The sequence below is a fragment of the Biomphalaria glabrata genome, chromosome 5 (assembly GCF_947242115.1).
Source record: "Biomphalaria glabrata chromosome 5, xgBioGlab47.1, whole genome shotgun sequence".
NCBI classification, from domain to species: Eukaryota; Metazoa; Mollusca; class Gastropoda; family Planorbidae; genus Biomphalaria; species Biomphalaria glabrata.
In genome coordinates, this window is record NC_074715.1 from 50,235,385 (window position 1) to 50,248,299 (window position 12,915).

General features: G+C 34.1%; 1 protein-coding gene across 1 annotated transcript in view; it reads right to left on the reverse strand.

Moving 5' to 3' along the window:
• Nucleotides 1–1,054: 1,054 nt before the first annotated feature.
• Nucleotides 1,055–12,915, reverse strand: part of LOC106070144 (pyrokinin-1 receptor-like) — a 50,541-nt gene continuing 38,680 nt past the window's right edge. Inside the window, exons 5-7 of the mRNA XM_056028329.1 lie at nucleotides 7,664–7,874; nucleotides 5,267–5,435; nucleotides 1,055–2,143 (exon numbers count right to left, since the gene is read on the reverse strand). Coding sequence (XP_055884304.1) covers nucleotides 1,765–2,143; nucleotides 5,267–5,435; nucleotides 7,664–7,874 — 759 coding nt within the window. The 3' untranslated portion in view covers nucleotides 1,055–1,764. The remainder of the gene's footprint in view (nucleotides 2,144–5,266; nucleotides 5,436–7,663; nucleotides 7,875–12,915) is intronic.

Below are 12,915 nucleotides of genomic sequence, written 5' to 3' on the forward strand. Positions count from 1 at the left end.
ACCCCCCCCCCCAAAATAAAAAACAACAACACAAAACAACCTTAGATAAGTGGAAAGAACTGCACATTTACAGTCAATACTCTCATCTCAATACGGTAAGATTTATTTTCCCTTTTCTATACCAAACAAAATCAATAATGCAACACTGATTAATTAATTAATTGGTTTAATTTATTGATTGGTTCATGTTCTCATATACGATATTTTGGATATTTGACACATTGGCACAATTTAGGCCATGCCGTGCCCACCCCCTCTCTCTCTTGAAATGCTATTAGGATTGGGTTTTGCCTAAAAAGACGAGGAAATTTTAGGATTAAAATAAGAAGACTTATGGAAAAAGAAAAAAAAAACCTGCTTTACCAAGACAGAATTCGTGATATTTTGTTTGAAATGCTTTAGATGTAGATTGCGGCCTAAACCCCCCCCCTCCCCCCCCTCCCCGGGTCACGGTCGAAGTACAATATAGGTTGAATAGGTAAGCCGAAGAGAAAGTCACACGAAAGACTAACTTTTGTTTTGGGCGGATTTGGGGGGGGGGGGGATAAGTGAAAGTGATACTAAATGAACGTACCCAAAATATACCTGCGTTTATGTGTCTGGGGAACATTATTAGCCAGTGTTTCTAAATCAAGTCAAAAGTCTATGTCGGAGAAATTTCGATGCGCAGGCTAAAAAAAAAACAACAAAACAAATGGGAGTTCTAAAGAAAGAGAGAGAGAGAGAGAGAGAGAGAGAAAAGAGAGTTAGGTTGATCGTTAAAATGTGCCCCTTTTATCAAATTTCAAAAAAAGAAAAGAAAGGATTGTTCCGACCATAATTATCCATATAAAGATGGGAATAAATCAACGGGCGAAGCCGGTACTGCTAGAAGTTCAATATTTTCATTTTTTACGAAAAAATACATATGTTCTACGGTAGACAATCAGAATTTTCAGAAAGAGAAACACATTCGCTTAGTTACTTCCCTTGCAACATGTTATTCATTTTCTTTGAAACTGTACAATCTCATCTTATCCTATAAAATACAGACGTAAGACGTAACTTCAAAAAAAAAAAAAAAAAAATAATAATAATAAGTTGATAACGTTGATTACGTTGATTACGTCCTACGCGTGTTCCCTAAATTTAATTCCGAAACAAAGGCTAACTTTTTTATATGATGCTAGAATGTTATGTGAATGTTATGTGAATAAAACACAATAATGTGCATTTATGTAATATTTTTAGTACAAATAATGAAATGGCAATGAAAGAAAAAGTTGTAGCCTTTTTATGGTCAGGTCGACTCAGGTACATAGAAAATATGATAGTATCTCATCTTCATTTTACATGATGTACATATGTATAAATATAGTTTCGCCATGTTGACAGAGGGAGTGCCTCGAATTGATATCCTCACGCTGTCTATAAGTGCACGAGATCATTTGCATACACGTCTGCAGGAGTTCATACACGACTCAGCCTCGTTTTGAATACCGTGGCATGTTTATGGAGTGCGCACAAGAACTCTGCGCAACTAGTGGCAAGAAGAGGGAAGTGAAATAGTCTCTGTCTCTGAGCTTCAAGAATGCAAATTTTGTAATACAAATTCCATCTAAGAAATGATGGTGAAAATACGCTCCAAGATTATTCAAATCTTTGAGTGCCTTGTTTTTTCTGTCCGATTTTTTTTTTGGCAGTTGCATTACATTTACCTTCAAAACTTGAAGCGTGTAGACACTTGAGCACAAGAAATGATGACGTCATAACGTTCACCCATCTTCATAACATTCTTGGGAGGTTATTTGCCGGCCCGTAGCAGTTACTCTCGTAGCTATGCCGTCTGGGGGGCTCGCAGGCTACGACGCCGACCAGCGGACGTCCTTCCAGCTGCGTGGACACGGCCTCGTTCCCGACGACGCAGCACAAGACGGGCGTGGTGAAGTTGGCCACCTGCTTGTTGTTGTTGCTGACGTTATTGTTGGTGTTGCTGCTGCTGCTCTCGACGATGGAGCAGTGAGTGTTGGCTTGGGCTGCCCGGTGGTGGAACTTGAAGGTGTAGGAGTTTCTATTAGCGCGCCTCTTCGGCCTTGACCGAGCCCATGAACAGCAGCACAGCAGGGTGGCCCTGAACGCTTGGCGAAACTTGAGGGACATAATGCTGAAAGACGAACAAAATAATTGCAATGGTCTATCTTATCTTATCTTATATTATCTTATCTTATAAATATACAGACGTTACTTCAAAAAAGAAGATGATTACGTCCTACGCGTCATGCATCTAATCAAGCATGTTAACCAATGACTTAAATTCTGCCAAGTCACTAGTTTTTCTGGTTGGCTCAGGCAACCCAATACATGCTCTAATAGCACTAGGGAAGAAGGAGTATTTGTACAAATTTGTCCTAGCATATGGAACGAGGAATGTGCCTTTATCTTTATGTCTTAGTGAGTATTTTATTAGGTTTTGTTTTTGTATTTGATGATTATGGTTCAGTGTTTGATGTATAATTGCTACCTTACTTTTGAGTCTTCTATCCTGAAGGCTTTCTAAATTTAGTGATTTTACTAAAGGTGTTACCATATAAGGTCTAACTATATAAGTATCTACTCTAGGTTTAAGTATCGACACAGAGTCTAAGTATGAACTTAAAGAATCCATTCTTGGTCCAAAAAGTATCGATTCTTGGTTCAAAAAGTATCGATTCTTGGTCCTAGTTTGAACCCTGCCCACTACAATCCTGCGGTAGGTTTTGAGAGTATGTCATCGATCCTAAACATTGAAATAAATTTAAAAGCCATACAGAAACTGTAAATACTAACTCTAGGTTTAAGTATCAATTCTATATATCAATTCTAAGTATTAATTCTTTGTCAAATTATGAACAGAAGGCTTAGGTTTTAACTCCGAGGCTTAAGCAGTTCTTTTTTTTTGTGACGGTACCGTTGGTACGCACAGGCACCTTTTTCAATGAAGGGAATTTTTTTTTTTTTTTTTTTTACTGTTCTTGTATTTTAACGTTTATTATTAATTTATTAGTCGTTAAAAGTTAGGCAATCCATCACTGAGTATCGGCACCTATTTTTTTTTTTTACAAATAAATATCAACTCTAAGCATAAACTAAGTAAGTTACACAACACTAAATGCTTCACACGGTGATTTACTGATACGAAAATTAAGAAGAAATATGATATACATCAGTGCTAGAGCGGTTTAATAATTTAATTGCAAACTTTTACCAAGATGAATGTGAGGTCTTTACACAAACACTGGAGCGTAGTTTTAAAATGCTGTTTTTTTTTTTATTCTTTGACAACATAAACCAATTTTAAACCTATTTGTGAAAATATAAGAAATATAAATATTTAGATTTCTCTTCATGTAGAATCAAAATTAGTTGAAGTGAATGAGAATTTAGATAAGTCTATTTAGCTAACATTACAGAGCCACCTCCTAAATTCATAAACAAGCAGAACAAATTAATTAGAAGCTTTATATTTAAAAACACTATTAGGAGCATTAAGCACACTACACTCATTCAAAACAAAGAGGATGGGGGGATAAACTTGCAAGATGTTAAAACTAAAATACATTCGCTAAGGTTAAAATTTGTAGGTTAAGTAGTTAGAAACCCAACAAACCTTCCCTTGACAATTTACTATTATGGTTTAAGATTAAGTAGTCTTCTTCCAATACACAATGATACTCCTCACTATTTTGGTACAGTCACTCATCCATTTTACAGATCTATTTCAAGAACCTTACCTGGTAATGAACATTTAATACACAACAAAACCAAAGAATCATACACAACACTTAAAAAGCTGTTACACGAAAGCCTAGTGAATAGGATCAAGTGGGGGAGAGTTCTTGGGGTGACAGAATTCAAGGACACATTCATAAACCTACACAGCAAACATATCCCACCAAAAGCTAGAGAGATAAGTTATAGACTTATCCTTGGGATGACCCCTATGGTTAGAAAACGGGCAAATGACCGAGAATGTATATTATGCCATCTTGAAAATGCTGATAAATGAGAAACATATCTATTTGGAATGTCCATTATTCCTTAAAGTTAGAAGTACTGTAAGGGACTTATTAGAAGCAAACTGTGGCAACTATGTAAATGTTAACTTGTCTATTGTTTTAAACAAGCTGCCAAAACTAAAAAATAAAATGGTGCATAACCTTAACTTGATTATTGTTTCCGAATACAGGAATCTTGCTTGGGCTAGCTGGCTCAAAGCTCTACATAATAATAAGGTGCTTGATCCTAATCACTTAGAATTGACATTTAGAAAAATAATGGATTTTAGGGTAGAGAATGATCTAGTTTGATTTTTATATACTTGTACAATGCTCAGGTAGTATTCCAGAAATGGGGTGTTGGGGGTCAGGGATATCTGATATTGTGTGGATTGTTCTGGAGTAGAGGATACTTGTATCATTTTTCTGTCTCTAGTGGGTTCAATGGTTAGGATGGTTAGGTAGTATGTCTTTGACATTAAATAATATTTCTATTACTATTAGTATATTTTTAGGTTAATCACTTTTCAATTGTTTATGATTTAATACTTGTGAATTATGAGAACTTACAAATAAAAACATATTTAAAAAAAGCCCACAAAAGAGGCAAGATGGCCCATAAAAGAGGCACACAAAGCCCAAAAAAGAGGCGAAGAAAAGAGGCCTAAGGCCCAAGGATTCCCATGCTAAAATTGAATAGCGCAAATTCTGAGGTTTCCTTTAAAAAAAAAAATTAAAAAAATAGATAAGTTCAGTAGTCCTATACATATGTATATAATTTATATACATATGCTTAATTGTTTCAATGTATGTAGTTGAGAACCTTAGGTTTTGAGACTGAAAACAAACAATTTTTACAAAGTAATGTGGCTTATAATTTTTTTTTCTGTGTACGCATAGTTTGAGTCTAATGTTTCCAGTTCATTTTCCCCCACCACTAGGCATAGACAGGGCCGGATTTAATATAGTGCAAAAATATGGTTTTTAACAAATTAAAATAAATGTACAAAAATAAAGAAAATTAGATTAACTTCAGAAGTTTCTCTGTTTCAAGACAAATAGGACTCGCTTTTAAGTCCATTGAGATTATAAAGTACATTTACACTGAAGCTTGAGGAGGTACCTCAACAAAAATCCTACCCACGCCTATACATATTAAAATCAGGGGCTAGCCCTAGGCTAACGTTTGGTTATTGCAATGGTAACATTTCCCTTCTGGGCAAATTCATGTTTCTAGGAGTCAGGGGCGTTACCTGTATAGTACCGGGTTGACAGTGGCACTAACGTAGTAGGTGACGCCGCTGATATATAACACGACGTTGTGGGCCTCCATGTTTTTACTGGAAGTCCCGTCGTACACCGACAGAAGGCGTTGACTGTGGAAGGGCGCCCAGCAGATAAAGAACGCCACTACAACAGCCACTGAAAAAAAAGGTACAAAAAAGGGTGAGATAGAAATTCGATCCAAACAAAGAGATGATATCAAGCACACAACAGAAATCTCAAATATCTTGTATGACAATAACATTATAGAACATTCGCATGCCTTTCAAATAATTGGTCTGCACGAATCTTAAAGCCTTTCTTCTATTCATGTCCAATATACCACACAACTGCAATAAATCTTAATCATGTAGGAATTAAAAAAAAAAGACTAGAAAAAAAGTTAATCCAAAGATTTTCACTTGGATTTGTCTGGAAGCGCTAGGGCGTTACTTGAATCAAAGGTTCCAGACCCAACTATTCCATGAAGACTCTTTCATTACTCTTAATCAGCGGTTTTCAACCTTTTATGCTCGGCGACCCCTTTTTACAATCCCCCACTCTGCTGCGACCCCCCCCCACTCACACACACACACACAGCAATAGAATAAAAGACAAAAACAATCCATATTTTCGATGGTCTTAGGCGACCCCTGGCTAATTGTCAATCGACCCACAATGGGGTCGCGATCCACAGGTTGAGAACCCCTGCTCTAAATAGTGGTCTCGAAAAATAAAAAGCAGTATAAGAAATAATTACACACGTAATAAGAAAGGAGATTATTCGTTTAATTTTTGTATCAGACATATAATGGCTGAGGGTGCACTGGTATTGGATGGTCAGCACCGTGACGTACTTCGTCAATGATGGCCTTCAAAGTCTGGGCTCTTCCTTCATTGTCTCCTACAGTAACGTCGTTGGGTCTGAAGGGTCTTCTTTTTTTCTCCCAACTAGCCAGTTTTTAATGCTGATTTGTAAGATCTTTTGCAGTCTGTGCTCTGGCAATGTTTGTCTCGGTGTTGGCTGTCATACAGGGTGTTGGTTATGCTGGGTTGTTTCGTAGCCTGGATGGTCAAGTCAGATTACATCTTGGTACAGGTGTCGCTGCTTGGCAATGCTGTGGAGACCCATTGTTCGACCTTTCGTGTTTCATCATTTTACCTGAAACGTATGACGCTCGCTAGATCTGTATGTGGGTCACAAGGCATTACGCTGGACGGCACAGCTTCTTGGCAGAGTACTACGGGAAGAGTACTCCTTCCTTTCTTTGAATTCAACCAGAGTTCATCTCAGACACATCAGAACAATTGGTTTGAGATTGAAATGTCCAGGGCAGGGGAGACTATTAAATTCTTTGAAGATTAAGAGTTCTGGAAATCTTTATGCAGGAGGAAATATTGTTATGAGGAGAAAACACACACATACACATCCTCTTTCTCTCTCTCTCTCTCTCTCTCTCTCTCTCTCTCTCACACACACACACACAACGTCATCATCAACCACCAAAAAAAGTTCATTAAATATAAAATCATAGAACATATAAGATAGAGTGAGTTCATAGGAATGGCAGGAAAAAAAATACGTAAAGATAAAACTGTCAAGGAAACTGGTGGGCTTCTTAAGTCTTTCACATTCTTCACTTTATATGAATGAATAACACTTAGTTGGACCGTTGGGGCAGCACACATGATCTGTAGACCGTCTTTCTCCTTTCCTTTCTGCCTTTCGCCTTGACTAGATTCTCTTTCAATGTTCGGTCCGTCCATTCTTTGATATTACCTTCCCATCGCTTTCTCTGACACCTCTTTTTCCTGGTACTGTTCCATGCAGGAAGATCTTAGCGAGCCCTGGCGTCTTCGTGATGTCGCCATACAGCTAAATCGGAAACACTAGATCTATGAAAGTTTATTCTTGGCATTATTTTTTCCTAGTATCACTGAAATGATTATATTTCTGAATAAAAATGCCTACACCAATATATACATAAGCGTACCAACCTATGTTAGCAATGGAAGGTCCAATACCCTCCTATTTTAGCAATGGAAGCTCCGATACCCGCCTATATTAGCAATGGAAGCTCCAGTACCTGCCTATATTAGCAATGGAAGCTCCAATACCCGCCTATACTAGCAATGGAAGCTCAAATACCCGCCTATATTAGCAGTGGAAGCTCCAGTACCTGCCTATATTAGCAATGGAAGCTCCAATACCCGCCTATATTAGCAATGGAAGCTCCAATACCCGCCTATATTAGCAATGGAAGCTCCAATACCCGCCTATATTAGCAATGGAAGCTCAAATACCCGCCTCTATTAGAAATGGAAGCTCCAATACCCGCCTATATTAGCAATGGAAGCTCCAAATTTGAAACTGCCCTAATTCTTACCCAACATCTTGAGAACCGACTGCCTGATTCTGGCGTGCTGCTGGTTGGTGCTGTTCTGTCGCACGTCGCTGTTAGAGTGCGTGTGGGAGCAGTCATTGGACGAGTTAGAGCCGGCTCTAATCAGCGTGGACCTCCTGATGGCCAGGGCAATGAAGAAATACAACAGGGCGATCAAAGACATTGGTATGATGAAAAATATAATGGAGGACACCTGAAGAGGAAAAGAAATAAAAAAAAAATAAACAAATAAAAAAATATAAATAAATAAACATAAAAATAAATAAATAAATAAACAAAAAAAAAATAAACAAATAAAAAAATATAAATAAATAAACATAAAAATAAATAAACAAATAAACAAATAAATAAACAAGGAATTCAAAGGAAATTGTATTAAAACCTAGTCAAGGCAATATGTTGAAAAACAAAATTTTTCTTGATTTCTACAGTTTTTATTGTATCGACGCTTTCCTGTGTCTTTAAGTAAAATTAAATCTGTCTCTTTTTCTCCTCTTTCTTTATTCTTTTCTTATTTTTTTATGCATAAAAAGGACATAGAAAAAAAAAAAGAAAGAAAAGATATATAACTAAGAAGGTTCAAGGCTAAGTGCTCTGGGCCACAGTGACATTTTGAAATTGTCTTAGTATTTTATAAATTAAAATATTTTGCTATGATTTTGTTTATGTGTATATAGACTACATATTTCTGAGGTGGCCGAGAAGTAAAACTCGACTTAGGGACCGAGGCGCATAAGTTCCAGTACTGGTGAAGACTTTCTTTGTACCTTAAGATTTTTAGGATGTCCTTTAGTCCACGCAACATTTAAAAGATGATGTAGTCGTTGTGCTGGCCACATGACACCCTAGTTACTGTTGGTGTCCAATCAGTTACTGTTGGTGTCCAATCAGTTACTGTTGGTGTCCAATCAGTTACTGTTGGTGTCCAATCAGTTACTGTTGGTGTCCAATCAGTTACTGTTGGTGCCCAATCAGTTACTGTTACCATAAGGATCGCAAGGTCTGCTAAGGGGAAGATTACCCAGTAGGTCTAAATGTATCATCACAACCGTCTGAGCTTATACACCCAGTGGCGGGCCAGCGTGATGTTTTCGACTAACAAGGCTTGTCTTCGAGTCCGAAGATTAGTGAGGAATGCAGTGGCTGCGCAGTCCCAGCTGTGACCTACATATTTTGCCACATCCAGGGCAAGCATGCTTTCGACAAACAAACAAAAAAATCTAAACACTGCACAATTCATTTATTTAATTAAAACACTTTCTACATTTTACAGAAGTGGTCTTGTCAATATTTTTTTCCCCATTTGCTTTGTCAACAGAGCGATATTAGAAGGGTGTCAATTTGGCTCTCAAAATTTGATTGGTTGAACAGAAAGCTGCCATTAGCCAATCTTCTCAATTATGTTTCTGTTTTCTTTTGCTTTTCCTGTTAATTTCATTTGTACGTTTTCTTACTCTGGCCTCTTTTATTTCAAAGAAAAGCAAATTTTTTTAAACCTCTGCGCAGCTAGAACTTTACCTAAAATTCTTAAAAACAAACTGGGAATTTCGCTGCTGCCTCGCGAAAATAATGGACGAGGCGAGTCAATTGTAGATCACAGCTAGGACCTCTCAAAAAGGTGAAATACTGCACGACACCATATTTTCATTAATCTTTTGACAAGACAAGCCTTATAATAAAGATTTTTTTAAAATCTATGCCCGTAGAGTTAGAAATAGCTTTCTGGTGGATCTGGTGTACAGGATAAAAGAACTATTGATAAACTATTGATAAACTATTGATAAACTATTGATAAAATGTTGATAAACTATTGATAAACTATTGATAAACTATTGATAAAATGTTGATAAACTATTGATAAACTATTGATAAACTATTGATAAACTATTGATAAACTATTGATAAACTATTGATAAACTATTGATAAAATGTTGATAAACTATTGATAAAATGTTGATAAACTATTGATAAAATGTTGATAAACTATTGATAAAATGTTGATAAACTATTGATAAACTATTGATAAACTATTGATAAACTATTGATAAACTATTGATAAACTATTGATAAACTATTGATAAACTATTGATAAAATGTTGATAAACTATTGATAAAATGTTGATAAACTATTGATAAAATGTTGATAAACTATTGATAAATTATTGATAAACTATTGATAAAATGTTGATAAACTATTGATAAAATGTTGATAAACTATTGATAAAATGTTGATAAACTATTGATAAACTATTGATAAACTATTGATAAAATGTTGATAAACTATTGATAAACTATTGATAAACTTGATAAACTATTGATAAAATGTTGATAAACTATTGATAAACTATTGATAAACTTGATAAACTATTGATAAACTATTGATAAACTATTGATAAACTATTGATAAACTTGATAAACTATTGATAAACTTGATAAACTTGATAAACTATTGATAAACTATTGATAAACTATTGATAAACTATTGATAAACTTGATAAACTATTGATAAACTATTGATAAACTATTGATAAACTATTGATAAACTATTGATAAACTATTGATAAAATGTTGATAAACTATTGATAAAATGTTGATAAACTATTGATAAAATGTTGATAAACTATTGATAAACTATTGATAAACTATTGATAAAATGTTGATAAACTATTGATAAAATGTTGATAAACTATTGATAAAATGTTGATAAACTATTGATAAACTATTGATAAACTATTGATAAAATGTTGATAAACTATTGATAAACTATTGATAAACTTGATAAACTATTGATAAAATGTTGATAAACTATTGATAAACTATTGATAAACTTGATAAACTATTGATAAACTATTGATAAACTATTGATAAACTATTGATAAAATGTTGATAAACTATTGATAAACTATTGATAAACTATTGATAAACTATTGATAAACTATTGATAAACTATTGATTATTGATAAACTATTGATTATTGATAAACTATTGATTATTGATAAACTATTGATTATTGATAAACTATTGATAAACTTGATAAACTATTGATAAACTATTGATAAACTATTGATAAAATGTTGCTTAACTATTGATAAACTATTGATAAAATGTTGCTTAACTATTGATAAACTATTGATAAACTATTGATAAACTATTGATAAACTATTGATAAACTATTGATAAAATGTTGCTTAACTATTGATAAACTATTGATAAACTATTGATAAAATGTTGCTTAACTATTGATAAACTATTGATAAACTATTGATAAAATGTTGCTTAACTATTGCTAAACTATTGATAAGCCAATGATAACATGTTGATAAACTATTGATAAACTGTTGCTTAACTATTGATAAACTATTGATAAACTATTGATAAGCCAATGATAACATGTTGATAAACTATTGATAAACTGTTGCTTAACTATTGATAAACTATTGATAAACTATTGATAAACTGTTGCTTAACTATTGATAAACTATTGATAAACTATTGATAAGCCAATGATAACATGTTGATAAACTATTGATAAACTATTGATAAACTATTGATAAACTGATAAACTATTGATAAACTATTGATAAACTATTGATAAACTATTGATAAACCTTGATTATTGATAAACTATTTATAGCTATTGATAAGCCAATGATAACATGTTGATAAACTATTGATAAACTGATAAACTATTGATAAACTATTGATAAACTATTGATAAACTGATAAACTATTGATAAACTATCGATAAACTATTGATTATTGATAAACTATGGATAAACTATTGATAAACTATTGATAAACTATTGATTAACTTCTATGATAATTTTTGTGTGCACTTTATAGAACAGCAGAATCAAATTTTCTCTTTCTATTTGTAGTTCCACTTAATTCTATTTAGTTGGCAACAGTTATGTTCATTTTAGTGTCCTTGACATTGTTTAGTTTAAGCGAAACAATCCACTTGAACTTTATTAACGTCGCTATGATTGTTATTGCTTTTTCGCAACAAGAAAGTTTACGACATCTATTCATATTTACTGCACATCTAGACCTATTTACTACACCCATTCCTTGTTGCCAAACATCTGTCTCTTAACATTATTTCTTTGAGAGCAACCCCAGTGGACGTCATACTTAAAAGTACTTGCACTTTATAAAATAAATTGTCGTCTGCCGTAAGTCAGATGGAAAAATAAAAAAAAAAAATAAGTCGTTATGTGTAACCACGACATCAAAACAAGCAAAATATTTTTAAAATTCATTTGAAAAAAAGCTAAGGGAAACAACCCCTTACAACTATATCTCTCAATAAGGAAGAATTGTTTCCCTTATTGATGCAAAATAAGTAATTACCAATAATTAATTGACTAATTGGTTAATTTTTTTTATTGATTCATGTTTAGTTAGGTACAATAAATAATTGCTTAAAGTTTCAATTTGATTCGAGAATGGGTGTAAGAGAAATAAAGTGTTCAAGTGTTTAATTATCTAAGGGGACGAAATCCTAAATATTTAGCCGCACTGCAAATACTGAAGGAATTATTTGTTACCGCTTGCAGTACATTCGTTGGTCATAGGACTAGTGGCTGAGCGTTGATTTGACCACCACAGCAATATCGTATAACTGTCGGAACTTACAAGCTAAAGCTTATTTGAGACATAATGATGTGACACGATATATTCAGTCATAGGACATTATTAATTATAAGCCTACATTACGCATTTCTGGGAACGATTGTTGAACGCATCTCTAGGAATGATTCTTGAACGCATCTCTAGGAATGATTCTTGAACGCATCTCTAGGAACGATTCTTGAACGCATCTCTAGGAACGATTTTTGAACGCATCTCTTGGGACGATTCTTGAACGCATCTCTAGGAACGATTCTTGAACGCATCTCTAGGAACAATTCTTGAACGCATCTCTAGGAACGATTCTTCTTGAACGCATCTCTAGGAACGATTCTTGAACGCATCTCTAGGAACGATTCTTGAACGCATCTCTAGGAACGATTCTTGAATGCCATAAAATTAACAAGCAATTACCAAAGATGACAGGTTATCGGATCTTTATTGCTGGTCGCCAAAGGGAGATAATATACCGTCATGTCAACGACTTTCGATTTTAAAAGCAAATAATTTTATTGGAATTACTTTCTGTTGATTGCAATGACCCACTTATTTTCTAGGCTACACAGAATTGTATTGTAGATATTGACGTAGTCATCTTCTTT